General features: G+C 37.6%; 1 protein-coding gene across 3 annotated transcripts in view; it reads right to left on the bottom strand.

Annotated features, from left to right (window-relative positions):
* MAP3K20 (mitogen-activated protein kinase kinase kinase 20) overlaps positions 1-27,492 on the bottom strand; it is a 152,880-nt gene that overhangs the window by 57,095 nt on the left and 68,293 nt on the right. For all 3 annotated transcript variants that reach the window (XM_090280777.1, XM_090280789.1, XM_090280784.1), the window contains exons 4-9: positions 24,315-24,416; positions 20,250-20,315; positions 16,990-17,018; positions 16,741-16,878; positions 9,645-9,731; positions 2,115-2,189 (exon numbers count right to left, since the gene is read on the bottom strand). In XM_090280777.1, the coding sequence (XP_090136903.1) occupies positions 2,115-2,189; positions 9,645-9,731; positions 16,741-16,878; positions 16,990-17,018; positions 20,250-20,315; positions 24,315-24,416 (497 nt within the window). The remainder of the gene's footprint in view (positions 1-2,114; positions 2,190-9,644; positions 9,732-16,740; positions 16,879-16,989; positions 17,019-20,249; positions 20,316-24,314; positions 24,417-27,492) is intronic.

The following is a 27,492-nucleotide window of genomic DNA, read 5'->3' as shown; positions in this document are numbered from 1 at the left end:
GTGGTGTTAAGTGTTTACACTATCAGTTAATTAATACACCATAAATGTATATTCTTAGAATTTTAATTAAGGTAGTACAGAGTGATTAAGAAATTCAAAACCTGCTTTGCATACTGAAATATAATTACAATTATAGAGAACTAGCTGCACTAATCTAATTCAATGCAAATAATCTCAGGTGAAATTTCTATTTACATGTCAGAGAGGAAAATAGTGACAAAATTACTGTATATGCCCCAAGGGACATATAACTGGTAGAAAGAGTATGAAAAGGGAAGTGTGATACCATTATAACAGTATAAAATAAATGTTCTAGTGAAAGCTTGCAAAAAGCCACTTACAGTTTCTACTGGATTAGTCACAAAGTGCAGGCATTTCTCGCAATGTTTAAAAATCCCCCAGTTCTGCAAAATCACACTCTAAAAGAACAGGGCCAAAACAGGGATAGGGCTGGCCACTCAAAACCTATGCAACTTTGTCACAGAACACTCATAAAAACAACAGCTATCCTAAATAAAAACATTACTAACACAGTTAAAAATTTTAAGGAAAACAATACTAAGTAAATATAGGTGCCTTTTACAAAGGGTGAAGGCAGTTTGCTGAACAGAAGAAAGACCAAAGATTGAGGCTGTTGGTTATGAGAGGGAAGGCAAAACGCTCACGGCTGGAGAGACCCAGCCACAGACTTTTCTAAGACAAAGCACTGGGCAGCCCTGCCAGTGGGAGCATGTGAGGCGAAGGGGCCTTGCTTGCTGCATGGTTGGCTATACTGCTGTACCTGGTGCTCACCTGTTTTCACTTGGTGGTGTGGAACAACATGCTGGGAAAGCTTTACATATGGTTCACAGGGAATTCTGAGTTATATTAACACAATTCCCATATTCAGCAATTGTTTATGAGTTATTCCCACTAGAGAAACATGTCGAAAAGACTGTATGTTATCATTCATTCTTCTTGAGAGACTGGAACTGATTAAGGTCAGACTGGAAATGATTAAATTAATGAAGAAATTCCATTCTGAGGTTTTTATTTTTAGATCTCTATTTAAAAGATCCACTTGCAACATATCTATTTTTATGAAAATCTGGACAAATTGAAACTATAAAATTTAGTTCCTTTCTTGAGTATAATTCTTATTATTGTAATGTTTAATGTGTGAAATTCTTTATTTTTAACTTATGGAAAACCCCAAACATGCACAATGGCCGAGAGAACAATATAATGAACCTCCGTATACCTATCACTCAGTTTCAAAAATTATCATGGCTAATCTTATTTCATTTATACCATCATCCATTTCCCTTCACTTAATTTTGATGCAAATCCAAGACTAGTCTATCATTTTATCTATAAATATTCCCGTATGGATGTGAGAGTTTGTTAAAATGATCTTTGTAGGGAAAGGAAATGGGCCATTCATGTGATAACCACATGAAAGCCTACGTTTTGGAATTTCTCCAGCTCTATTGTGATAGCCTAAAAAATATGACCGAAACTGGACAGGAAGTGCGTATCAAGAATCTGTCCAAGTGCTGCTTCTGGCCGTCGGCTAGAAAGGCAATAGCGTATAGTGGTTAAGAGCAGGACTTGTGTCAGACGGCTTGGGTTCATGTCCAGCCCCAGTACTTGGTAGTGATGTGGCCTTGAGCTCACTACTGAAGCTCTTTGTACCTTGATTCTTCATCTACAGAATGAGGATCACGACAGTGCCTGTTTCCTAGAGCTATTGTGAGGGATAAATGAGTTAAGAGACATGAAGTATTTGGAAGACTGCCTGACATATAACAAGCACTGTGTGCTAGTCATCTTTATAACATGAAGGTGCCATAGTTATTATTAAAGATTAAAAAGAAAGAAGCAAATTTCTCTTCATTGAGTCAAGAATGTCAGAGTGCTGTAAGAAAGGGCCAATATTATTGATTTCCAGGTTCAGGATAAGCAGATGTCAACAAAAAGCCCGAATAGTCAGCCCGGGGAACAGTAGCAGCGGTCCGGCTTTGTTTTGTAATGGATTGTATCATTCTCCCACATAAAAAATTCAAAGCCAAACAAACAAGTGAAATTTCAGAATTCTGAACAGCAGCAGCAGCAACAAAAACACATATACATACCTTGGCATCAGCTTCCCAACACTGATGTAACAGTTCAGCAAAACTTCTGGGGCAACTGCTTGGAATGGTTAATCTCTAAAACAGAGGAAGTATGAACAAAATAAAACATAAGGATTTACTCATTAAGGAAAACAAATCCTAATTGAAGGGTCATAAAAGAAGGCATTAAATGTAAATCTTCCATTGATTAATATATGGTAGGTGAGAGTTTATGTTTAGATTCATAGTATCTAATCTCAAAAGACACTTATACTTTCCTTTTTTTTAATTATATTTTATTGATTATGCTATTACAAGTTGCCCCAATTTTCCCTCCTTTGATCCCTTCTACTCAGCACCCCCTACTCCCTCAGACAATCTCCACACCATTGATCACTTCCATGGGTCATGTGTGTAAGTTCTTCAGCAACTCCATTTCCTACACTGTACTTTACATCCCCATGGCTATTCTGTAACTACCTATTTTTACTTCTTAATCCCCTCACCTCTTCACCCATTCCCCTACACCTCCCTCCCATTGGGCATCCATCAAAACTCCCTCTGTATCCATGAATCTGTCTCTGTTCTTGTTTGCTTAGTTTATTTTTTAGATTCAATTGTTAATAGATACATATTTATTGCCATTTTATTGTTCATACTTTTGATCTTCTTTTCCTTAAGTCCCATTAACATTTCACATAATAATGGTTTTTTTCTTTTCTGGGAAGCTCTTTATCTACCCTTCGATTCTAAATGATATCTTTCCTGGGTAGAGCAATATTGGCTGTAGGTCTCTGCTTTTCATGACTTTGATATTTCTTGCCAGTCCCTTCTTGCCAGCAGTTTCTTTTGAGAAATCAGCTGTCAGTATTATTGGAACTCCCCTGTTGGTAACTAATTGCTTTTCTTTTGCTGCTTTTAAGATTCTCTCTTTATCTTTAGCCTTTGGCATTTTATTTATGATGTGTCTTGGTGTGGGTCTCTTTGCATTCATTTTGTTTGATACTCTCCATGCTTCCTGGACTTGCATGTCTATTTCCTTCACCAAATTAGGAAAGTTTTCTTTCATTATTTTTCAATTAGATTTCCGATTTCTTGCTCTTCTCCTTCTGGCACCCCTATGATGTGAATGTTGGAATGCTTGAAGTTGTCCCAGAGGCTAGCTATACTATTTTTGTTTATTAAATTATTTTTTCTTCTTCTTGCTCTGACTGGTTGTTTTTTGCTTCCTTACATTCCCAATCATTGATATGATTCTCGGCTTCATTCACTCTACTGTTGTTTCCCTGTAAATTGTTCTTTTCAATCAGTGTGTCCTTCATTTCTGACTAGACTTTTTTTTACGCTGTTGAGGTCTTCACTAAGTTCTCTGAGCATCTCTATAACCAGTGTTTTGAACCCTGCATCTGATAGATTCCTTATCTACATTTTGTTTAGTTCCTTTTCTGGAGTTTTGATCTGTTCTTTCATTTGGGTCATGTCTCTTTGTCTCCTCAGTTTGGAAGCCTCCCTGCATTTGTTTCTATGTATGAGGTAGAGGTGCTATGTCTTGGTAGCATGGCCTAATGTAGTAGGTGTCCTGTAGGGTCCAGTGGCACAGTCTCCCCTATCACCCAAGCTGGGTATGCAAAGTGCATCCTTTGTGTGGGCTGAGTACACCCTCCTCTTGTAGTTGAGCCTTGACTGCTGTTGGCAGGTCAATGGGAGGGATTTACCCAGGCCAGTTAGCTGTAGCACTGGCTGTGACAACTGACCACCAATGTCCACCCTCTGTGGGGGATCAGATTTGCAGGGGCAGGTGGCGGTGCTCTGATGTGGTCTGTAGCTATCCACATGTGCAGGCTCTGGGTTTTCCTAGATGGTGTAGGCCAAGGTCAGCCCCCACCTGTATTCTGCCTGTGGCCACCCTGCATGAACTATAAAGCAGTCCAAGATGTCTGCTACTTGTGCTGGGCTTGCAGATTACCAGGTGAAGCCAAGCTGTGAATCTAGGCTGGCTGCTGCTAGTGCTGGGCCTGGGGCCACTTAGCAAGAGGTATGAGGGCTGGAGACTCACTGAGGCTAGCTGTTGCTTGTTTGAGAGGATTTAGGAAGTTGTGAAACATGAGCAAAGACCAGCCATTCATATGGAAAAGTCTCTGTTAACAACTTGGGTGGACCCATAAGTTGGGTGGGACAGCCTCAGGGGATCTCTAGGGCAGGGCAAACAGTGTTAGCCAGGTGGATGGAGTCTAAGATATGATACCCACCTGCCAGCTCTGAGGCTCTGTGGGAGGAGAGCTCCGAAAAGGGGCAATGGCCTCTGCCCACCTTTCTGTCTGAAAGAAAACTGTTTTCCAACTTCTGCTTTGATGCCAGACACTTCAGTTCCTCCCTGTATGCCACTGGTGCCTTTTAAGCTGCTACATTGGTGCTGGAGCTCAGAGGGAGTGAGTCAGAATAAGTGAGTCCATGTGTGGGTTCTTTAAGAGAAACTGCTTGGGGCTCCAGATACATGTTTCTTCCACTGACTCAATCCCTGCTGGTTCTGCAGCCGGAAGTTATGAGGACTTATTTTCCTGGCACTGGAATCCTGGACTGGGGACCTGGTGTGGGACTGGGACTCCTTGCTCCCGGGACATCCCTCCAAAATTTTTACCACCACATGTGGATGTGGGACCAGGTTGTTCCGCATCTCTGCCCCTCCTACCAGTCTGGATGGGTGTGGTGTCTTTAATTCTGTATTTGCAGACTTCCATTCAACTCAATTTCTGATGGTTCTGAGTGATGGTTGTTCTATATTTTAGCTGTAATTTTGATGTGGTTGTGCGAGGAGGTGAGCTGTGCCACTATTTTAACTGGAAGTCTGTATTACCATCAACACCTACACTTCTCCTCCAAAGAGGAGTCACAGTGGATGGAGAATCAGGTTCAGCATAACAAATGCTTTAAATATAGAATCAAGTTTAAAAGAAACTATGTTAAGAGGGGAGCAAATATGAACTTAAATACAAACTCTAAAACCACAAATCTACCGCAGCACTTTATATAGACAACGATGAAATACACAAACAGGCCACACAGCTTGGAAACCAGTTCAGCTGGGCAGCAGATGACAACTGCAAGACTATAACATCCTCATTACAGACAATCACAGAGTTAATTTCAATAAACTGTGCTTTCTGCCACTGGTAAACAGGACATTCTGAGTGTATGATTCATTATGGCTAAGTTTTAGTCAAACTCATAAGTTGTAAAAACCTGATACACTAGAGGTAATAATGTGAGGGTCAGTCCTGTTCTAACACTCTACAGTAGTGGTTCTCACAGAACATGTAATGCTCTTAAAGGCTATTTAGAAATCTATGGAGGCATTTTTGTTTGTTTTCAAATCTGGGGGGTTGCACCTGAAGCAGGTCAAGCATGCTAGCCTTCCAACTACCATAAAGTCCTGCATGAAGAACTCTCTCTCTTACATTTCTTCAAACTTCAAAACCCTCATGTGCACTCACGTAAGTCAAATAAGCAAGCAATGAGGTTTATAATTTTTTGAGCCTAGAATCTAACTGACTTACGAATAAACACAAAGTATGTTCTGAACAGTTTTTAAATGCACTGAATTTTCTAAGAATGCAAGTACTGAATAAAATCAATCAAGGGCCGATTGAGTTTTGCATTATTCATAACCTAACTAAAACTTTTGGAAATCATGTCAACAACAAGTGTTGCTCATGCATGATAGTGGAGTCATTAACCCGAACTCCACTCTGCATTTGTAGCTGTTGAAGTTTATTTCTCCACAGTGGCAAGCACCCAAAGCTGCTCCACAATCTACTGTGGTCATGCCTGAGCATTTACACACCGCAATGCGTATTTTGTTAATTTCTTCTTTATATTACAGTTAGAGCATCATATTTACTTAAAATATAATGTGTGTGGGTAGGTTGTATTACCTCTGAATTTCATTTCAGGGAAGCAGAGGGGGTGTTAAGACGGCTGTTATAAGGGGGGTACTGGATGTGATGGAGCTGAGGACGGCTGTACGAACAAGTACTGAGAACACTTACTCCACGGTATCGTTTGCCAAAGAAGTTTTACAAGTAAGAAACTTAGAACTTAACTGAGTTGGATTTGGTGGAGGCTATGTGTAAAACTAGAAAAATAGTTGCCTTGGTAAGAAAACACACAATCTATATTTGGAATTATAGATAACCTTAAAATCAAAATAAAAAAAATCAAAAAATAAAATAACCCTCTCCATGTTAGAGGCCACACTAAGTATTTTTTTAACTTCCAGCCTTGTGATTTCACATAATAGTGTATGATGTAATAAACTGTATTATTAACGTACTGTAATGTGAACTGGAACCTTTTGATGAAGGTTATAAGAAAAATCAGGTGTTTACTTAAAAAAAAAATACACAATGGTTGAGGGTGGCAACTATTAAAACAAATAGTAATTAATTATAATTATGCAACTGAATGCACCTCATGTGTAATGAAAAATAATTTTTCATTAAGGATAACATTTACAATACAACTTTATCTCAACATTTTTTGTAAGAACTGAAATCTGAACAGGATGAATATGAATATTGATCATCTTTTCCTACTATCGAACTGTTAGATACCATATCTGAGACACTGTATCAGGAGATATAATTATTTTAAATGATCTGACATGATTGTCAAACATGAGTTAAATCTAGACTCAGACACTTTATGTAAGGGATTATTTTGGTGCATTAAAAAACACCAAAGATCATAGTTTCTTTTGCACCATTTCCTATATCAGATGCAAACATTATTTTTAAGTCAAGCTTATTGCTTTTTTCTAAAGTATAGTCAAGAACAATTAAGTTTTTTGAGGATTTCTATGTTAAACAAGAATAATAGTTTTGCTACTTAGAGCAAAACACATTTTATATGGGAATCTAAGTATTTATAAAGATCAAACCTATGCTGCCAGAACATTCCGAATGACCACTGAGTTTTGTGTTAATTACAAAGGCAAATATACATCTTTACATTTTAAAATTTATTAGTAGTGCTGTCTTACTTTCATGCCTTCTACAAGGATCCACTGTTTGCTTTGTAAAGTTTAACAGTGCTTTATGCATCTAGTTTTAACAGTATTTAATATTAGTTAAAATTATTGCTTAAAGATCTTGCTTCATTATGCAGGGTTTAGAAGCAAAAACCTTCAGATATAATTTTTAGAAAATATTGATCTTCCTATAGATGCAAAAAACAATCTTAAATGGTGAAACCAAATAAGGTCTACAGTCTAGTTAAGAGTAATGTATCAAAGTCAATTTCCAGATTTTGATATTATCCTAAGCTGCATGTTACCAGTGGGGGAAGGTGAGGGAAGAGTACACAGAACTCTCTGCAATATTTTTGTAACTTCCTGTGAGTCTATTATTTTTTAAGAATAAAATGTTAACAAGAAAAGGTAACCCTAATATTTGGATACATTCTAGGGTGACTAGTTCACATTTTAAACATCTCCCTGAAAGTTTAAAGAAACCATTCTTTGTTTAAATGAAGCCTGTTTAAAAAAAAAATACAGCTTTGTCTTTTCAACTCAGTAGCCCAAGACACCTTCTTGAATGACAATGGAAACTACAATTACACCCAATTGCCATATTTTTGACAAATAAATATTGTGCAGAATAAGAATAGACAGATAAATTTCCTCGTAATTCCCAACTTCATTAGGAAATTGAGGAAACTTATTTCACCATATGGGTTTTTTTTTAACTTACTAGTATATTTAATAAATATAGTATGGGAGGTATATGAGTAGCCTCCATCAGTTATTAGCTGACCATAAGATCAAAGACTCCATGGGTAAAACAGTACACTCTACTTTAGGGAATCCCTGGGGAGGAGGGGGAGATGGCCTCCTGTATACACACTGAAGAGGTTCTGAAAGTTATTTATGGGTGATTCCCAACCCTCAAGTCAACTATCCAAAGGCACCTTCTAAATTCATTTTTCTCGTCAGCTTTAAAATTCCTGATGGTGGACATGCCAATGTTTTGAAAGTGCTTTAGAGTTATACCTATTCGAATAACATCGAGTGCTCTGCTCCAATGTCAACACAAGGTCAACAGTTTTCATTTTCATTTATAAACCTAGAACCAAATATCTAATCATTTCACTGACAAAATAAACAGAACAGAAACAAGTGGGTTCTTATATCATGAAAATATCAGTTCTCCTGTACGTGAGGTCTGAGTTAATAGCACACCAGGAATTACTCTCACATTTAATTAAAACAGAACAGCTCCCGTGAAACAATGAGTAAGACACATTCTTGAATATAACTCCTCATTTTTCTTAAATTGGCAGCTCTCTCTCATCAAGTTCAGCTATCATGAACATCTCATCCATTCTCAATGGCTCAGGAGGACAAATTAATAACTCCAGATTACGTGATCTAAAATATGGAAACTTGGTTTCTCTTAGTCAATAGCAGCTGTTTGATTAATCTAATTTGTTCCTGCACATGGGGAGCAGATCAATATAATTCTTTTAAAGCATGAAAAAGGGACTATTTCTCTCTCTCTGTTCCCCTTTCGCAAATTATTTTATCCTCAGGTTACACTCTTTCCCTTTGTGGAGGGCACAGATAAGGTGTGGAAAGGAAGAAGTTTTGTGAAATCAAGTTGTTTTGCACGGCCACGACAACTGTGTGCTTCCACAACATGATCTAAGTTCTCATAATACCTTGAGAGTGGAGGCTTCATCCTTATGCTGAAAATTTCCATGGCTGTGCGTTTCAGTCACAATTTTAAACCTTTCAAAATGTAGTTGCTCTCTTTGATATGAATGTACCATGTTCTCTGATGTAGGCTCATAGGTCCAACTAACTGAAAGCCTCAATTTGTGGGAAGAAGAAAAGCGAGGCTGGGGACCCAGCACAGACGGTGTTTACGCCACTGAAGTTCTTTTGAAATGGAAAGGCTCTGCATGAAGAAGCGAACAGTTATGCCACTGCCTCGCCAATTCCAGCGAGGAGCTCATCTTCAATGTAGTGTTCAACGTAGGAGGCAAAACTGTAATTTTTCCCTTTTTTGAAACTATTTTTTCTTCTTTTATTTTTGAAATTCTCATCTAAGCGACAGTTTCTTGTACTATAGTGACTCCTGCTGGGAGAGGTAAGTTGAAGTAGCTGAAGGTCTCTTACAGATATATCGACTCCCAGCCAGTAAAAAAGATGTCCTAAACGCAGGAGATGGAGTTAAACTGTTCCCCTACCTTGGACGCAATGGCTTCTTTCATCACTAAGAACAAACCCCTAGGTTTTACAATTGAGACTGAGAAACTAGTACAGTACTTGTACAATTTTTGATCTACAGCATCACGACGTGAAGCTGCAACAATTAGATGTAAAGGGTCCATTCATGAGGAATAACATCACTTTGACCCTTTGTGTTAGCTCCTACTGCTAATCTTTCCATAAGCGTGAACTTACTTTCAATTTGAAGAAGATGAAAAAGTCTTTTGCAAAACCCCAATACTGTTTTCTGATCTATGTACCTGAATGGAGAATCGTAGTCTTACCTCGTTTTTTTCCACTACAAGCCAAGCTACTTGTAATCCTTCCAAACCTTTAAAGGGGACCTCCCTTGTTAGCATCTCCCAGAGAACCTGGAACAAAAAGAAAATGGAATTTTTATTCTTGTACTTTATATTTTTGGCATATTGCTGAAACTTTATCTAACATTTAACTGTATCCAATTATCAGATACAACCAAGCCCATCTGTGGAAACTTGGGGAAAACATATATATTCATGCATAGAACTCCTTCCATATATTACATAATTTTTTAAAATAAAAATTCCAGCTTAGAAATTAGAACATCTAGAGCCGGACTTAAAATTTTATGAAACCAATGGGCCTACATGATTTAACTTCATCTTGTAAGTTATTAGAATTCTCACATATTCCCATATATTAAGTTTGTATTTTATTTGTCAAAACTCTTTCTACCTTCAATCTGACAAATTTCTCTATAAAAAAAATAATAACTGTGCATTCAACCACATTTTAAAATATTTGATATGTTCTCAAAAAAAAAAAAATAAAAATCAAGCCCCAAATGCAAATCACTGGCTAAACCACTTACCCTACAATGGTAATACTTGCAAAATGATAACATTTAGATTTTGTGTTTAGGACAAATCTCAGAATGAGTTAGTCTAAGGGATTCATTTTCATCCACCTATAACATAATTTGTTCATACTATATTCTAAATGTAATAAATACATTATGGACATATATAGGCTGAGTGTGTGTGTGTGTGTGTGTGTGTGTGTGTGTGTGAATTCGTGTGTGTGTTCATCTCTCTGCAGCCTTAAGATCAGCATGATTAATAAATCTGTATTGGCATGCTCAAAGAAAGCAAATTGATTCTGGGAAGGCTGAAAACAGCCAATGATTTTGGCTTCACTTTAAACACTGAGTAATGGAGATTTTTACATCTGGTTACTTTCTCTATTCATACAAATGAGCATCAAAATTGAGTCTACCAATACTCTGTGAAGTGCAAAAACAATTATAATTGTATCAATAATAATAACAACCACTATCATTCATTGATTCGTTATGTTCTGTGTACTGTTAAACCCTTCACATATGTTATCAAGATTAATATCAATCCATTGGAGAGATATTAGCCTCGTTTTATGGATGAAGAAACTAAGGCTTAAGAAAGTTAAATAAACTTGCCCAAAGATGCTCAGTTATCCAGTTATTAAGTCGCAGACCTAGAATAGGAACTTACTGAAGGTCAAGTTCTTAATTCATCTAACTCTAGAGAAGGAGAAGCTAAAGCACAAGACAGAGTGTGGCATGCCATATTTTAGGTATGGGGCCATGGCAGAAACAAATTCAGCAGTTTTGATTTAGATTTCTCTGGTTCTAAAAACAACAACAACAAAACCATTTCTAAGTAAGAATGTAGACTGAAGACATACACTGTACTCAAGCAAATCCTATAGACCTTTAACTCTGTACCTCTATTTCCTCAGCCAATGCTATTGAAGGCATATATGTTATTCGAGTTGTAACTTGTTAAATGAATTCTGGCAAATACGAAGATAATTAGCAGTAAAATCAGTGAAATCAGCAGATGCTGCTCAAGCAGGAGGAAAAAAAATCACTGAAGCCTCTTTGGGCTTTTAATCAAGTGTGTAAGGTACTTCTTTCGAGGAGCTACTGAATAAATCCATGTGAGTAACAGAAGTGATTAGAAGAGGAAAGGGGCATCCCAGAAGGGGATGATTCTAGCGAACACTGTAAGTAAAGGGAGGATGAGACAGGTAGGCAATCACACCTGACACCCGGCTGCACAGGGGAGTGGGGAGGGGCATTCAGAGGGCTGAGCAGGAAACGAAGCCAGTCAATTTGTTGCAATTACCACTCCCCTGGTGTTGGGGGTGGAGAGGGAAAGAGGTATGAAGAGCAAGTAAATTAATGGACTTGACATTCCTAAGCAGAAGGGGAATAGTGCATCAGCCTCAAATAAATCAAATGCACCAGACCCAAATTGTTCAGGGGAGCAGCTTCCGCCCCCTCCTCACAGAGTCTGGTCTGCACGCCCAATATATTGTGCACATCCATACATGAAGACTGACTGGGCTTTATGAGGTAAAACGTAAAACCAAGGGCTTGGGGGATAACACCAGAAAAAGATTTACGTCATTCTTAATTCCAAAACATGCAGCTGGAAAATGTCCAAAATCTAATAAGATCCTAGTTATAGTTCTCTTAAGAGCCCTAACTCTGGAAAAATAAGACAGTTTCATTTTACTCCATCTCCATGTCTCCAGAGAGCCAGCACAGCTGAGGGAGCCACTTGATGGAGGCAGGCCTGTCAAGGGTGGTGTCATTAACTGCTCAGTTCGAGGCCCAGATGAGGTCTCTAGTTTAATTCCAGTATCAGCCCACTTCCTCATTTCCTACTATTAATTCAGATCCAAGAATGTAAAAATGTAGATGGTAGGAGATAGGACAACAGCTTTTTCTGCACTAAACACAATGCATGACATGTGGCACAAAAAAATGACCATTGAGGAAGTCCTTTGGAGGTCTAAAAATATATTAAACTATGCCTGAAAATATCAGTTATGGGGATGCAGGCCAAACACGGTGATCTTTCACCCTAAAACTATTTCCAACTTGTTTTATATTGAGACGTCCTCATGTTTACAGTGCTCACAAGGAAATGCTCTATTTTCAGTTTACAGAAGAGAAACTTGGACATGGCCATGCACTTTTCCTGCCTTTTCTTCTACAAACAATGGAAAGGCATCACCTGAGCGGGGCCTGCTCTGGGCCAGGGCTCGCAGTCAAGCGGGGGGTGATGCTCTCTTCCCCTTAAGCCACTGGATTTCAAACCTGGTTGTGGCTGAGAGGCTTCCAAAAAGGTGATGCTTTCTGCAGTGTCATCAACATAGCTTTGTTTTCAAGGAGTTTTCTCAGAAGGCTTGTTCTTTCAGTGATTTTTGCTTTCTTTAAGTCTTTTCTTTTGAGGCGGGGGCAACATACTGACCAGGCCTGGTTTGGTCGTTTAAGAGAAGTCATCAGAAGGAGGTAGAGAAACCTCTTGTCCTACAAAATGGAGAGAGCAACAATTGCCTGCCTAGCGGAGTATACCAGCTTAGAAGGAAGGATCACAAGATCCATTCCTGGCACTTGTAGTCCATTTATTTTACGGCTGGTTAGTCTTGCCGTATGCTAAGAAGCAACAGGACTGGCAAGCTGGGGAGGGCTAGGGACTTTCATAATAGTAAAGGCTAAATTCCTACAGCAAGTCTGAGAAAAATAAAAACTTTAAAAGCAAAAATATATTGGGATTTTGGGGGTGGTTTCCCAAGAGGACACCTTTTTAAAATGGTCTGCATCTGTATCTGACTGCTATGTGTGTGGAGGCTCGGTGAACAGAGTTTTAATAAATTAAGGGATGATTTATGCAAAGAGATACTCCAACTGAGGAATGGGTCCTGGCTACTCACCTATTTTTGAAAGGGCATAAAAAATTCTAAATAACCACACTGCTTTCCTAGCTAGGTATCATCTTCAAAGTTTATAAAATACAAACTTCTGAAATCTACATGGCCCTGACCTTAACAACTGTTTTGTCCTGCTCTTTCAGGTAATACTTATTTTGAACATGTAATACTTTCTTTATTTTTAAGAAAAATTGTGATTGCTTACACAAAAAGGCTCTAGAAAGCAGACCTTGTACTTTTTCTTTCACCAATGGTGTTTATCTAGAACAGAATGTGGGAAGGGGTCAGAATTAAATAAAATCCTGAACTTCTACTTATAATGAAATTATAAGATGTGTATACTTCTCTGAATGGAATTCTGTCTATACAGTTATGGGGTAAGAATAACTAGCACTCTCTTCAGTAAAGTAAAACAGAAGCTGTTTAAAAAAAAAAAAAAAACAGATTCATTGAAAGGCATTTTTTGTTTTCATCAGTTAAAAGAACACTCTAACATGAATGTAAAATTGATCTTCAAAGGCCTGTGACTGGGGTAAACAGGTTCTGGAGAGCAACATCTGGTATGTAAACATAGGGCGACACTGGGAATGTTCAGTGACTGGCCGTAAAGTTTGCTGGAGTCAGTTAATTACTTGATTAAACTATTTATCAGGCATTTGTTAAATCCCTCAAAACAAAACAAAGGTAGGGTCAGGAAACAAGTAGAAAACCTAATTCCCATAGAGAAATGTTCAGGTCTGCCTACTGAAAAGCAGGGCACAGTCACTTAAAAGAAAGCTTTTAAATTAGATTAAATAAACATTTGCAGCTTCAGAAAGGGGATTCAAACTATGTTTTATGTGAGGGGTCAATGGGAATGAGTGAAAGGATTTTTAAATAATATAGGAAAAAATAGCCCCCCCCCCCCGTAGAAATCACTTCTTAACATCTTTTAAGGTTTACATGTGAAAAGGGATTTGTTTTTCTTGGTTATTGCAATTAAGATTCTACATCAGCTAAGGAAAAGCAGGCGGGTGCATTTCACACCAGATTCCTTGGCAACTTTAAGGTTTAGAAGAATGCACTGTGAAGTTTGTTTTTGTAAATTAAATGGTATTAAGACCAAAAGTTCATACATAACTCTATATATAACTCACAGTTACTGTCTTTCAGGTCAAAAACTTCTGAGGTCGGGAAATTCCAAGACTTGGGGAGTATTTTAGAAATAAAAACACTGCATGAGAACTTGAGGAGTGCTAAAATGAGCCTCAAAAGCCTTAATTTATGTAAATGTGTAAAATAATTTAAAAACTATAACCCCCAAATATATACATAATAAATACACAGGCATATATGGACATATTTATACACACAGGCAAAGGGAAGCAGTGCGAACTGTGGGCTCTTGTTGGATTGCTCTGCACTGTCCTCTGTCCACGCTGCTCATCTTCTGACCCTGTGTGTTCCACACATGGGTCTGCAAACTGTGGCCTGCTGCAGGATGCAGACTGGGTCTAACATCATAATTTTTATTTTATTTTATTTTGGTTCTAACACTTCTAAAGGGTTGTAAAAAAAAAAATGCAGTAAAGGCTATCAGTGGCCCTCAAAGTCTAAGATATTTACTATCTGGTCCTTTATAGACAAAATTTGCTGGCTCCTGTTCCACAAGATAAAATGAGACACTGGTTCCAAGAAGCAGGCGAGGTCACATTTATATTACCCAAAGTTGATGTAGATCTAGCACAGTGCCTGACACGATAAACAGATATTTGCTTTAAAATGAGGAAACAGTAGATGAGTGGATAAAACAACTATGGGACATTTACACAGTGGAATACTACTTGGTCACATAAAAGAAGAAGAAAATTTTACCCTTTGCGACAGCATGGATGGACCTGGAGAACATTATGCTAAGTGAAATAAACCAGTCAGAGAAAGACAAGGACCATATGATTTCACTCATATGTGGAATCTAAAGGACAAACTGAACTAACAACCAAAACAGAGACAGACTCATAGATAGAGACAGGATGACCGCTCTGCAGGGTTAGGGAGGTGTTGAGGGATCAAGCAAAAAAGAAAAAGAGCTCATAAAAGAAAATAATCTCACAAAAATTCTTAAACTGCAACAAATGCCCCCATTTTCAGGCTCCCTAGCAAGTGAGGTGTAGGATGATCAGAATGTAGTAACTTTTGACTAGAGACCAGTTTCAGAATCTAGTCTCTTCAGGAACTTATGGTTTTCTCCCACTTCCTTCAACGAGAATTATTTGATCACTGTCCATAATAGTTTATAGCCTTTATTCTTAGAAACGCAGAATCAAGGGCAATCAGATACTTAGCTGATGTCACTATTGTCTTCCAATCTTTATAATTCTAGCCTTTTGTGCAAAACATATATCTTATTCTTGAAATGATTTTTCCCTATTGCCAACAAATTTCATCTCCACTACATTAAATTAATTTGGTATATATCAGATGTATTGTGATTTAGAAAAAGTTAGCCAACTGAAACAAGCCAAAAACCTAAGTAATGAAGCTGGCAGTAAATACCTAGAAATGGATGAACTTAAATTAAAAGAAATGAATCCGACAATGTTGGTCTCCTCTTGTGCCATCAGCTATCACCTTCAGTTGAAAACAGAAGTTCAGGAAGAAGAAGCATGTTGATTTGGGCCAAAATTTGTCTGCATCTTTTGCCATCATTATGAAAACATCATTTTTAGAAATAATGATGTAAATAGAGAAAGCAATATAACTGAGAGAGGAGATATGAAGGCAGGGAGTTCCAAATACTACTTGGGACTTTATAAAGAATACACAGCATTTTTAGGGATAACAAACTTCTCAAAAAAGGGCAGCAAATGAATTATTCCACCACCAAAGAACTCTACTGCCCATCTTCCCCTCATATCCCACTACTCTTACCATTCCCCCCACTTCTTTTTCTCTGCTAACTCAGATATAACTTATTCCGCAATCTGATCCCCTCTCCCCTCAGAAGCTTCTGCTCCTTAACTGATTCATTCCTGTACTCTCTATTCCTTGAGCATTCCCCCTACCCCTACATTATTCTAGTCTTGGAACTATGTTGTTCTGTTGTTATTCTTGATACTTAGATTCATATTTCATACAGCCAGTACTGCTGAGACTTGTAGCAGACATGAGGAAGACCATGTGCTAAATGCTAAGTACATTTTCTTCTGTACTTTCCAGAAACTCACTGTTCAGTTTAGTAGTTGGCACTCAAACATTTCCTGTTAATCAACAGAATCTATTTGGCAGATCTCTTGGTGGTTTTTAAACAACTCCTTATAATGAAGTCCCATTCCAAATAACCCACAGTAGCATGACTTAGAGAGATGCTCTACAGTCACATGTGCCCCCAGGAAGGCGCTCTCCACAGGACTGCATCAGGCCCAACACCGGTGTAGGGTCCACCGAAGTTGCCTCCTAGAAGTGGCATTGGCTTCTTTTCAACATGGGACAAAATAGCTCAGATGCATAAACGTGACCAAAGTGAACATCACTGCCGAGGGCTCCGGGCATTTCCCCAGAAACATCATTGTCTTAAAACTATGTTCAATTGTTGCACCCACTTCTGGGGGCTGTTTGCTTTTTGTATTTCTTTTAGCAACCCCAAATGAGAAAGGAACTCACCACACCATAGGAATATGTGTCACAAGTTTCAGACACAGGGAGACTTTGGATAACTTCTGGAGCCATCCACGGGAAAGTCCCAACCAAGGACATGTGTGTTGTGTGGTTATGGAACCGAGAGGCACCAAAATCGCAGATCTGAGAAGACAGGAGTAAGTATCAACTTTATAATTAATGACTAATAAAAAAGTCATAAAAATACTACACCTGAAGTTAACAATTGAAAAAATTTAAAAGAAATAGACGTACCTTCAATACCCCATCAGCAGCTATAACAACTAAAAAGAAAAAAAGAAAAAAAGAGAAAGAGAGATAAAAGATAAATTATGACAATCATCTACTGTGAGTTATCTTATACTGAAAAAAAATCAGGAAGTTCTATTTCTATCTTCCATATGGCACCGTGACAGGTAAAATCAAAGTAGTTACTACACTGGTGACTTTGAAAAAGGAGCTGACATTAAAACAAAAACAACTAATTTCATGAGGTGCTTAAAAAGGTTTCCAAGACATTTATTTAAATCAAATGTAGCTGTCCAGCAAAAAGGCATATATTAGTACTAGTCAGGAGAGCTAAATGTTTATTTGGATTCCACCCCTAGACTGCCAGCACAATACTGAGGAGGTCATTAGCATTATTACTTCATGGTATACGGGTTTTTCCTCACTGTTGAAGAATAAATTTCTTGAAGGCAGTGACAATATTCATTCATCTGTGTCCTACGTTCCGGAAGAAAAAGCTGAGCAACACTAGCATTGTCTCTGCTCTCATGGAGCTTACAGTCTAAAGGGCGAGATAATAAAACACACATCTGTAATAAAGTGGAATAAATTCCACGGTGAGGGACATAGAGGTTGCTGTGGAACTAACAAGCAGGGATATCTAAGGCTAAGGAGGTCAGGGGAAGTTCCCTGGAAGAAATGATGCTTAAGGTAAGACCTGAACAACAAACTGGGATTAACCAGAAATTGGAGAGCTGGGGGAGAAAAAGCCGTTTTCTTGGCAGAAGCAAGAGCCTGGCCAAAGGTCAGCAGAGAAACAGGCAGGCAATTTTGGAAGACAGGGGCCAACTCCAGAAATGCCTCTGTGGAAAGCCAGTGAGTGACTGTCAGTGAAGGACTGAACGGTCAAATGGGCAGAGGGAGTGTATAGTAGAGAAGACCCGAGCTAGAGGCAAGGAGAGCGCTGTGCGTGCCAGCTGTAGCCCAGGGGAGGAGATGAGGCCTGTAGTGAGGCTGTGGCAAAGGACAGGAGAGAAGTAGACCAAAGTCAAGAAACATGTAGGAGGTTGAATCAGCTGGGCTTGAAAAATCGGATATGCAGGGAGAAGGACTCAAGGACGAAATCAACTAAGGAGGCAATACAGCTTAATGGTTAGAACCGGAGCTCTGGGATCAAGCTGTCGTTCCTTTCTACCTAATTCCTGGCTTAGGCAGCTGGTATTGCCACTCCCTGAGAAAGGGAATGCAAGAATAATATTTTTTGGAGGTAGAGAGATGAAAAGGTCAACCTGGACTCAATACATTTTAGGGTCGTACAAAATACGACCACGTTCAGCAAGAGAGCTATATAGGTTTGAAGTTGGGATCCGTTTGGGAATGTTACTATGGATATGGGGCTTTTATGGGAGAGAGAATAAAAACATAAAGGGAGACAGGACAAGAACCCTGAACAATTAGCTGTTTTTAGCATTTCTTCTGTAAGCCACTCAGTGCCTTGAGCATGATAGATGATCAATACTTACTAGTTGTTACTAATAACCTTGATAAGAGGAGGGAAAATAATCTTTGCATGATCTAATATATAGAAACAGGCTAAGGGTAAATGTGATACAATATGTAAGTTATAAATCATTTAAAATAAAAAATATAAATATTGTTAATACTATATTCAGTTATTTTAAAAATCCCTCTACTTTTTTCTCATTCTAAGATTAAAAGTGTTCATTATAAAATATCTAAGATTATAAAAATATATAACACAGAAAATAAGAGTCTTGTTATTCCCTCTCCCAGAAAAAAAATAGATATATATTGTTTCACTGTGTATGTGTTTTCCCATCAAATAACTACACAAACTCTAGTTTTAAAAAATGGGGACAGTCTCCACTGTTATTTAGTTTTCATAGTAATAGCACGAAAAAAACCATAATTTAATCATTCTCCTCTCATGTGATATTTAGGATATACAAATAAAGCAGATTAAAAGGACAGAAGTCAAATAACTTTAGATAGAAATCCTGAGCATGAACTGAAAATTGACCAAGTCATACAGCTCTGATACTTCCACAAGATTGTAGACAATTTTTTAATGACTTCCTATTAGCCAACTACATGTCTAAAGTGTTTAGCTTCAAAAGGTTTATGTCTCAGAAGAGCCAAAGGATAAAGGATGACCTAGTAAAAGGACAGAACAATGAGCCAGAGCCAACTGGCAGGGTCAGGCTGTTGGGACAACCTGGACTACTGATGAGTGGCAGCTGCCAACAACTTCCCTGTCTCCACCCCCACAAACCTCGCAGTACTGGGGCACGAGCAAGGGCAGCCGGGCCATTCCCCACTCCTCTCCCTCCGCTTACCAGGACTACCCATTCTAAGGGGCGCACTATTAGTATACACCCATTTTAACTGCATCGATTTAAAGATTCCCTAAAAATAAGTAGTTCTCTTCTTCCTGACTTAGAAGAATCACTTAGAAAGCATCTAAATAATTAAATGAAGGCATGTAATTGAATTGATAGCAAGATCCTTTTTTTAAGTAGCAAATTCCGATGTTTACTTCAGCTAGTGCTGGCAAGCAAAATAATCCCCCTGCCTTTCTCCATTAACTTTCACGTGACATGATGGAAGAAGCATTCTGTTACCACTCCTACGTGACGGTAACGTCTAATCCTACAAGTCATTTAAAAATGCTGTCTCTCCAAATTATACAGGATCATAAATAAACTTTAGAAAGTACTCAAGGGGAGAAGAAAGAAAAAGAAAGGCTTTAATTTCCAGACTCCTAAATGTGCTGATCACTTTTGGGCACTACTCCAGGTAATATGACTGACATAAAAAATTTACACCAAATAATTCAGAAGTAATAAGAACAAAACTCAAAACTGCTAGTACAGAGAACCATCTAAAAATAGGAGACTAGAAATACATGTCTATGTGCTTTGATCCAGCAAGACCTCTTTTAGAAAATCATTCTAAAAAAAATAATTAAGGATGTGTTGAAAAATTTTGCTGAAAAGTATTAAGTTCAACATTTTTAATTATAGAAAAAAATGTAAACAACCCAAATGTCCACACTCTGTGCTATTCATACAGTGAAATACTATGTAGCCTCTTGAAATAATAGGGAGAAGTTGATATTCATTAACAGTGGAAAGATTTCCATGGTATCAGTGGTTAGTCAAAAGAGCAGGTTCCAAAAGACAAGGAAAGTATGATGCTTATTGCTATACACAGGTGCATGTATTTTGTAATAAAATAGGTAAAATAAAAACAGATGACTACATTACCATTTCTTGATTTGAGATCTCTGTGAATCACCTTGACAGGAGCTTCCATATGTAAATAGTGCATTCCTTTTTATACAAGAAGGAAGAAAAGCATATTAATGTTTTTCAACATCATATGAATATTACTTTTCTATTTTAAACACCAGCAATACCATTCATATTTTGCAAAGAATTCAATAAAATAGGGACAAGATGTGTCTACATTAGGACAGATAAAATAGAAACAAGATATACCTGCATAAAGAAATATATATGCTAAGGAAAATTTATGGGCTTTAATCTCTTAGAAGCTGGAATTTGATTGTGGGTAAAGATAGTTTCTTACAATACCTAATAAGGACACCTTAATTTTGTGGAGTCTGCACAAAAATAGCACTATTACAACTGGAAGAATTGCTCCAATGACTAAGGTATTCCACTACCAACAGCCTTCTAAGTCAGTAAGTTCTGACCGAGGTGCTCAGTTTTCATTTGGATGTCTGCAGTCACCCAGTCAGTTGCAGCTTGGTTTATATTCTCAGGGCTCATTCCAGTAAGACCCTGGGAATGGAGGTGGCGTTGAGGACAGGGAACTGGCTGAATTCATTAGCTGTGGTTGCGAAAAGATTTTACAATCCTCGGATAGAAAAAAATATGTAGTAGCTACAAAGTACTTTATTCTTTCCACAACAATAAATCTTTGAGATAATCTTTATTTATAGGCACTCTGAAATTCTCTCCAACATGTTTAGAATATAAATCAAGTTACTTCAGTAAATTAGATGCATATAAACCATGTAGTTTTATTATTCTGAGTAAAAGATTATACTTTGAAAGATACATATTTCACACTTTCCCTTTTAGTAGTGTTGATGTCTTTGTGTACTTATGTATTGTCTACCCCCTTAGAATAGAGAAAAAGAAACTTTCTACTGAAAATTTCCTCTCCCTTTACTTCTCATGCTCTCTTTTCCAAATCAGACAGGCTCCTTTTTAAAATAAATTATCCATTAAACATAATTTAATAACTAGGCTTTGGTTCTTTTTTAAATATGTAGGAAATTTCAATTTTATAAAGGTAATTGTAAAATAATTATTATTTTTCTACTATTCTGATTATTACATATTGAATCATCATGCAAGAAAAAGTAAATAAAAAAATTTAAAGTCCTGCCATACAAAGATATTCCTGAAAAGAGTCAACTTAACAAAAGTATTAGTAGTTTAAATGATCTTAAACAAGATGTAATTGGAATAAAGAAAATCTTCTATTATGAAGTTCTGCATACCACAAACTGAAAAATTCAATAACTACAACTTGGGTAACTTTTAATAATTTTTACAACTGAATTTCATAGTTATTTTTCTCTTGCTTTAAGAAATCAAATTTCTGAATTTTTTTTTTTTTCAGGTAGAACTAGATAATTTCTACACTGGTGACAAGTAAGGATTTCCAAAAACAAACAAACAAACAACATTCAAGTTCAAAAGCTTTAAATATTGGCACTTTTCTCCTCATGGCAGATATTACAAGAAGTAGCATAAATTATTTGTGCATAATGCACAGCATACATTTACAGAACACTTAGTGTTCATAAACACAGTAGTAATCACAATCACATAAAATTTGATTTAATTTGTTTTTATAGAGCCATCTCTAATTCTGCCTTATTTTATTGCAAACAATTAAGAAGGCTGAAAAATACTTTCAGTTTTTAAGATTCAGGGTTTCCTAAAAAAGATCTGCCTGATGTCATTTGGGAGAGATCTGTAATCAATGATGACCGTTTGAGACTGGATGCAGGTCGATCAGCTCTAATTATTCCTCTTACATACTGCTGATTGACTTGCAAATTTTCAGATATACTTGCTGGCCTGCCCTCCTCCACTCCTCTCTCCACCCAGAAAGAAGAAAATCTTTTTAGTTTTGAGGACGTCTTCTCTCTGCAATGATGTTAAGCAGTGCCTAAGTCAAAATGTAGGAACCATTCTTACTTGAAATGAGTTATTCTTTGATTTCTCAACATCTTGTTGCTACAGTGACTTGAATCCTGGTCAAACTGAAAGGTACATACCTGAATTCATAACAGAATCAATGAAAATCAAGCCTTCCTATTTAATCTTCAAGTTCTACATATAGCTGTATCAGAAAGTGTTGAAGTCATTCCAATAGCATTGATTTCTTCCTTTTATAGACCATTTTAAATATGAAGTATTACTTGTAACTATAAACAAACAGGTCTCTTCTTTGTCTCACTCTGCTTACCCTTGGCCAACACATCAGAAGTTGCCTTTCAGGTTACTTCACCAGCCACGACAACATGATCTTACTACTTCAGTTTTGGACACTGTCCCATGGTCTACCTCCCATTCTCTCCATTTTTATTCTTTGCCTCTGGTTCCAGTTTGCTACTTAGTCCTGTTTCTTCTCTTTGTCTTCCTGACACAGAGTGCCAGCGACCTTGAGAAACCCCAGGAATGACTGAGCTGGTCTGGAGCCAAGGGACTAGCTCTCAAACAGGGACTGTGCAGGGGATGAGGCCCAGAGGGACGAGACTTACAGGCCGGGGCTAGGCAAGCTCTAAGTAGAGCGTGCCCATCAGGAACCAGAGTGACCAATGTCAGCTGATTTTATTTGTTGTCTATGCAACCTAAGTGCCATTAAGTAATAACATAGGTGTTACTGGCTGAGCACCCTAAATGCAGATGTTGGTAAGTGAAGTGCTTTAAGTCAAGGACTGCTTGCAGATGTATTTGCATTACTTCAGTGTATTTCCACAACACTTCAGGCAGTTCCCAACCAGCACCTCACTCTGCTTACAAACAGGTAGTCCCTGTGCACTACTGATGCGCAGAGAAGTGACTATGAAGTTGCATCAAAATATCTTGAAGAATGTGAAATTTTAAGGCTGATTGAGATGCCTGATGCATGAATACACAATTAATTAACACAGCCAAAGCCTGAAGTACACCATTCTAGACATAGAGCTTATTATTCTTATAAGATAATGAAGTATCATTCAGCAACAGCATTTAACATGAAACTTTAAAAATTTTTCACTTTATTTGAAGAATTTGGCAGGTGTTGATGGAACTTACAGCAGACAAGATAATTCCCCAAAGGAAAGGCTATTGCTTTTGAATTCACTATATGACTTCCCAGTGAAAGCAAAGTAGGAGTTGCCCTCCTTACTGAGTGTTAAATATTCTTTTATTTGCTTTTTAAAGAGAGGCTTATAGAGTCTGGAGTAGCAACAACAACAAAAAAAGAGTCCATTGCCCCAGTAAAATTTGGACACACTTACTTTCTAGAGGTTGCTAGAATACAAATGTAACTATCAGCCTTCATTATTTAGATTACGTTGTTTCCAAAGCAACTTTGACAGTTATAAATAAAACGTAGAAATGTGCAGTTAGGAAAATGGAAAAAAAAGATAAAAATAAATGGAATTTAAATTGTTTTAGAAAGCATTAGTCTGTGTAGGAATTTATGAAGGAAAAAGAACCGGGCACCTTGTTTAGGGATTTTGTATATTAAAATATTTTATTTCCAAGGGTGATATCCAAGTTTACATTAAATATAAAATAAAATCTGAATTGCTTGTACATGGTAGGGCAAATAAATTTTGTTTGCAAGTAGTTACTATATTTAGTATATTATTATGTATACAAAATGAGTAGAACTAATCCTACAAAAACCATGTTTTCTGGATACTGAGTCTAAGTAGAGACTTACAGAACAATAACAGAATTATGATCTTTCTGCTTAATGTGTCAGGTAAGCTAGTGAAAAACAATGGCAGAAAATGTGGTAAAAATGGCTCTCCTAGATCCACTGATTTTTTTGGAACTTGGTTTTAGAGAAAGATATAGGTTAAAAAAAGAAAGAAAAGAAGAGAGAAGAGGAATACATGAGTGGAAAGGCAATGACCTAAAATATTATCTGTTTAGTAAGTTGCAGAATTCTTGCTACTTTTGCTCTGGAAAAAGAACATCTAAAAGCCACGGAAAAACAAATCTTCTAACTTCAGTTACCATGTCAGGATGGGAAAACGCTCCCACCAATTCTGCAAGTATTATCATTACCTTTAGCTACATCAGTGGCCCAGGTCATAATATGATCCATGTCCATCTCTTCACTTCTGTTACTGTTAATGTAATCATACAGCGATCCCAGAGAAGCGTATTCTATTTTTAATGGAAAGATAAGCATATAATTAAAACTAAGGTGCATTTCATAAATAAGACTTCATATTTTCATTGGGAAGATAACAGACAACATCAAAAGTATATAAAAATTGTTCTATGCCGTGGTTTCCAAAAGTTAGTATCCTGGAAAGAAAACTGTCAAAGATAAGCAAGCACTAACAGAATGAACAGTAAAATGTCAGCCAAGGATAAAATCAAAAGCCATTTAGATGGAATTCAGAAACACAAGGATGTGTTGGAAGAATGTATTTGAAACAAAGGGAGGCATGTAAATAGGTCAATCTTTTAAAATTATTATTCTCATGAGCTAGATTGGATTAAACACAAGTCAGAAAGTTCATATGACAATGTAAACAAATCAATCTTGTTGCATCAGGCTTTAGAACAGCCCTTAAAATTTAGGACAAATGGCCAAGAAAGTGAGAAAATGCCCTTAAAAATGGCTTTGAGGTATAAATTACATACTATAAAATTCATTCACTATTAGAGTACAATTGGATGGTTTTTAGTAAATTCACAGAGTGAGCAATCACAACCACAATCCAGTTTTAGAACCATTCCATCATCCTGAACAGTTCCCTGTAGCCATTTACAGTTAATCACCACTCCCGCTATCTGCTTTCTCTCTCTACAAATCTGCTTCTTCTGTGCCTTTTTGAGATAGTTCATGTAAGTGGAATCATACAACATGTGGCCTTTATGTCTGACTGCCTTCACTTCACATAATGTTTATAAGGTTCAATTATTTTGCAGCAACTATCAGCACTTCATTTCTTTTTACTGCTGAGTAATATTCCATTGTATGGATTCTATCACATTTGGTTTATTCATTACCACTTAATAGACATTTGGATTGTTCTCAGTTTTTGGCTACTATGAATAATGCTGTTATGAACATTTTTGTGAATGTCTTTGTGTGGAAATATGTTTTCATTTCTGGTAAATAGATTCCTATAAGTAGAATTCTGGGTCATATAGTAAGTTTAAGTTTTTAAGAAGCTGTCAAGTTGTTTTCTTTTTCTAAAAAGTATATTTTATTGGTTATGCTATTACAGTTATCCCAATTTTCCCCCTTTGCCCCCCACCACCCGATACCCCACTTCTCTCCAGCTATTCCCCTGCTTAGTTCATGTCCAAGGGTCATACACATAAGTTCTTTGGCTTCTCTATTTTCTATACTAATCTTAACATCCTCCTGTCTATTTTGTACCTACTGATTATGCTTCTTAATCCCTGTACCTTTTCCCCAATTCTCCCCCTTCTCCTTCCCCTTCCCCACTGATAACTCTCCAAATGATCTCCATACCTATGATTCTGTTCCTGTTCTGGTTGTTGTCTTAGTTTTTGTTTTTTAGATTTAGCTGTTGAAAGTTGTGAGTTTGTTATTGTTTTAATGCTCATAGTTTTGATCTTCTTTTCCTTAAATAAGTCCCTTTACATAAATGAGGACTTGGTGATGATGAACTCCTTTAGCTTTACCTTGTCTGGGAAGCACTTTATCTGCCTTTCCATTCTATATGATAGCTTTTCATCACTTTGAATACTTCTTGCCAGTTTATTCTTGCCTGCAAAGTTTCTTTTGAGAAATCAGCTGACAGTCTTATGGGAACTCCTTTATAGGTAACTCTCTGCTTTTTTCTTGCTGCTTTTAAGATTCTCTCTTTATCTTTAACCTTTGGCATTTCAATTATGATGTATCTTGGTGTGGTCCTCTTTGGATCCAACTTGTTTGGGCCTCTCTGTGCTTCCTGGACTTATATGTCTATTTCCTTCACCAAATTAGGAAATTTTTTCTTCATTATTTTTTCAAATAAGTTTTCAATTTCTTGTTCTTCCTCTTCTCCTTCTGGAATCCCTATGATTTGGATATTGGCACTTTTGGAGATGCCCCAGAGTCTTTTTATTCTCTCCTCATTTTTTTGAATTTTTGTTTCTTCATTCTGTACTGGTTGAATGTTTATTTCTTCCTTATGTTCCAAATCACTGATTTGAACCCTGACTTCCTTCCCTTCACTGTTGGCCCCCTGTGGACTTCTCTTTATTTCACTTAGTGTAGCCTTCATTTCTTCCCTTATGCTTTTGCCATACTCTATGAGTTCTCTGAGCATCCTTATCACCACTGTTTTGAACTCTTCATCTGATAGGTTGGCTATCTCCCATTTCGTTTAGTTCTTTTTCTGGGGTCTTGTTCTGTTCTTTCATTTCAGCCATATTTCTCTGTCTCTTCAATTTGGCAGCTTCCCTGTGTTTGGTTCTGTGTATAAGGTAGAGCTGCTTTGACTCCTTTAGTGCACCTGTTCAGTTGTATAGAATGGAGCCTCAGCTATTTGCCATGGCAGGGCAACATGCTTCATGGCTTTGTAGCTCTGTATGTGGGAAAGGGGCCGGAGAGGGGACAATACCACTGCCTGGCTGCTGGAGGCTTGCTTGATACTCTCCTTGTTTCCAGTCGTTTCAACCATTTCCTGTATGTGACTGGCACCCTTTTAGCTGTTGCCCTGGTGGTGGTTCCCAGACTGGGTGGGTTTGTGTATGTTCTAGGACCCTGTGGGCCCTTTAAAAAGACTCTCCTGAGAGACTGGGAGTTTCTTCCGCTGCCCCAGCCCCCACTGGTTTTCAAAGCTAGAAGTTATGAGGTTTTATTTTCCTGGCGCTGGCACCCAGGGCTGCGTGGTCTCACCTAGGGCTGGGATCGCTCTCTCCCATGGTATCCTTCCCAATTTTTGTCCACCACACATGAATGTGGGACCACCTGTTCTGCCAGATGCTGCCATACCCTGTCCTCTCCACCTTAGCTCCCCATCTTGCCCTTCCAACCCATATGGATGAATATGGCTTCATTAAATCCTTGGTTATTGGACTTCCATACAGTTTGATTTTCTGGCAGTTCTGGGTTTTTTGTTTTGAGTTTAGTTGTGATCCTTCTTATGATTGTGCAACGAGGTGAAGTGTGTCTACCTACAGCTTCATCTTGACCGGAAGTCTTCCAAAGTGCCTTCTAAACAAGTTGTACCATTTTATATTCCCACCAGCAGTGTATGAGGAGTTCAATTTC

The sequence above is a fragment of the Furipterus horrens genome, unplaced genomic scaffold (genome assembly GCF_987537825.1).
Source record: "Furipterus horrens unplaced genomic scaffold, mFurHor1.1.pri manual_scaffold_1, whole genome shotgun sequence".
Taxonomy (NCBI): domain Eukaryota; kingdom Metazoa; phylum Chordata; class Mammalia; order Chiroptera; family Furipteridae; genus Furipterus; species Furipterus horrens.
This window is presented reverse-complemented; position numbering and strand designations above follow the sequence as displayed.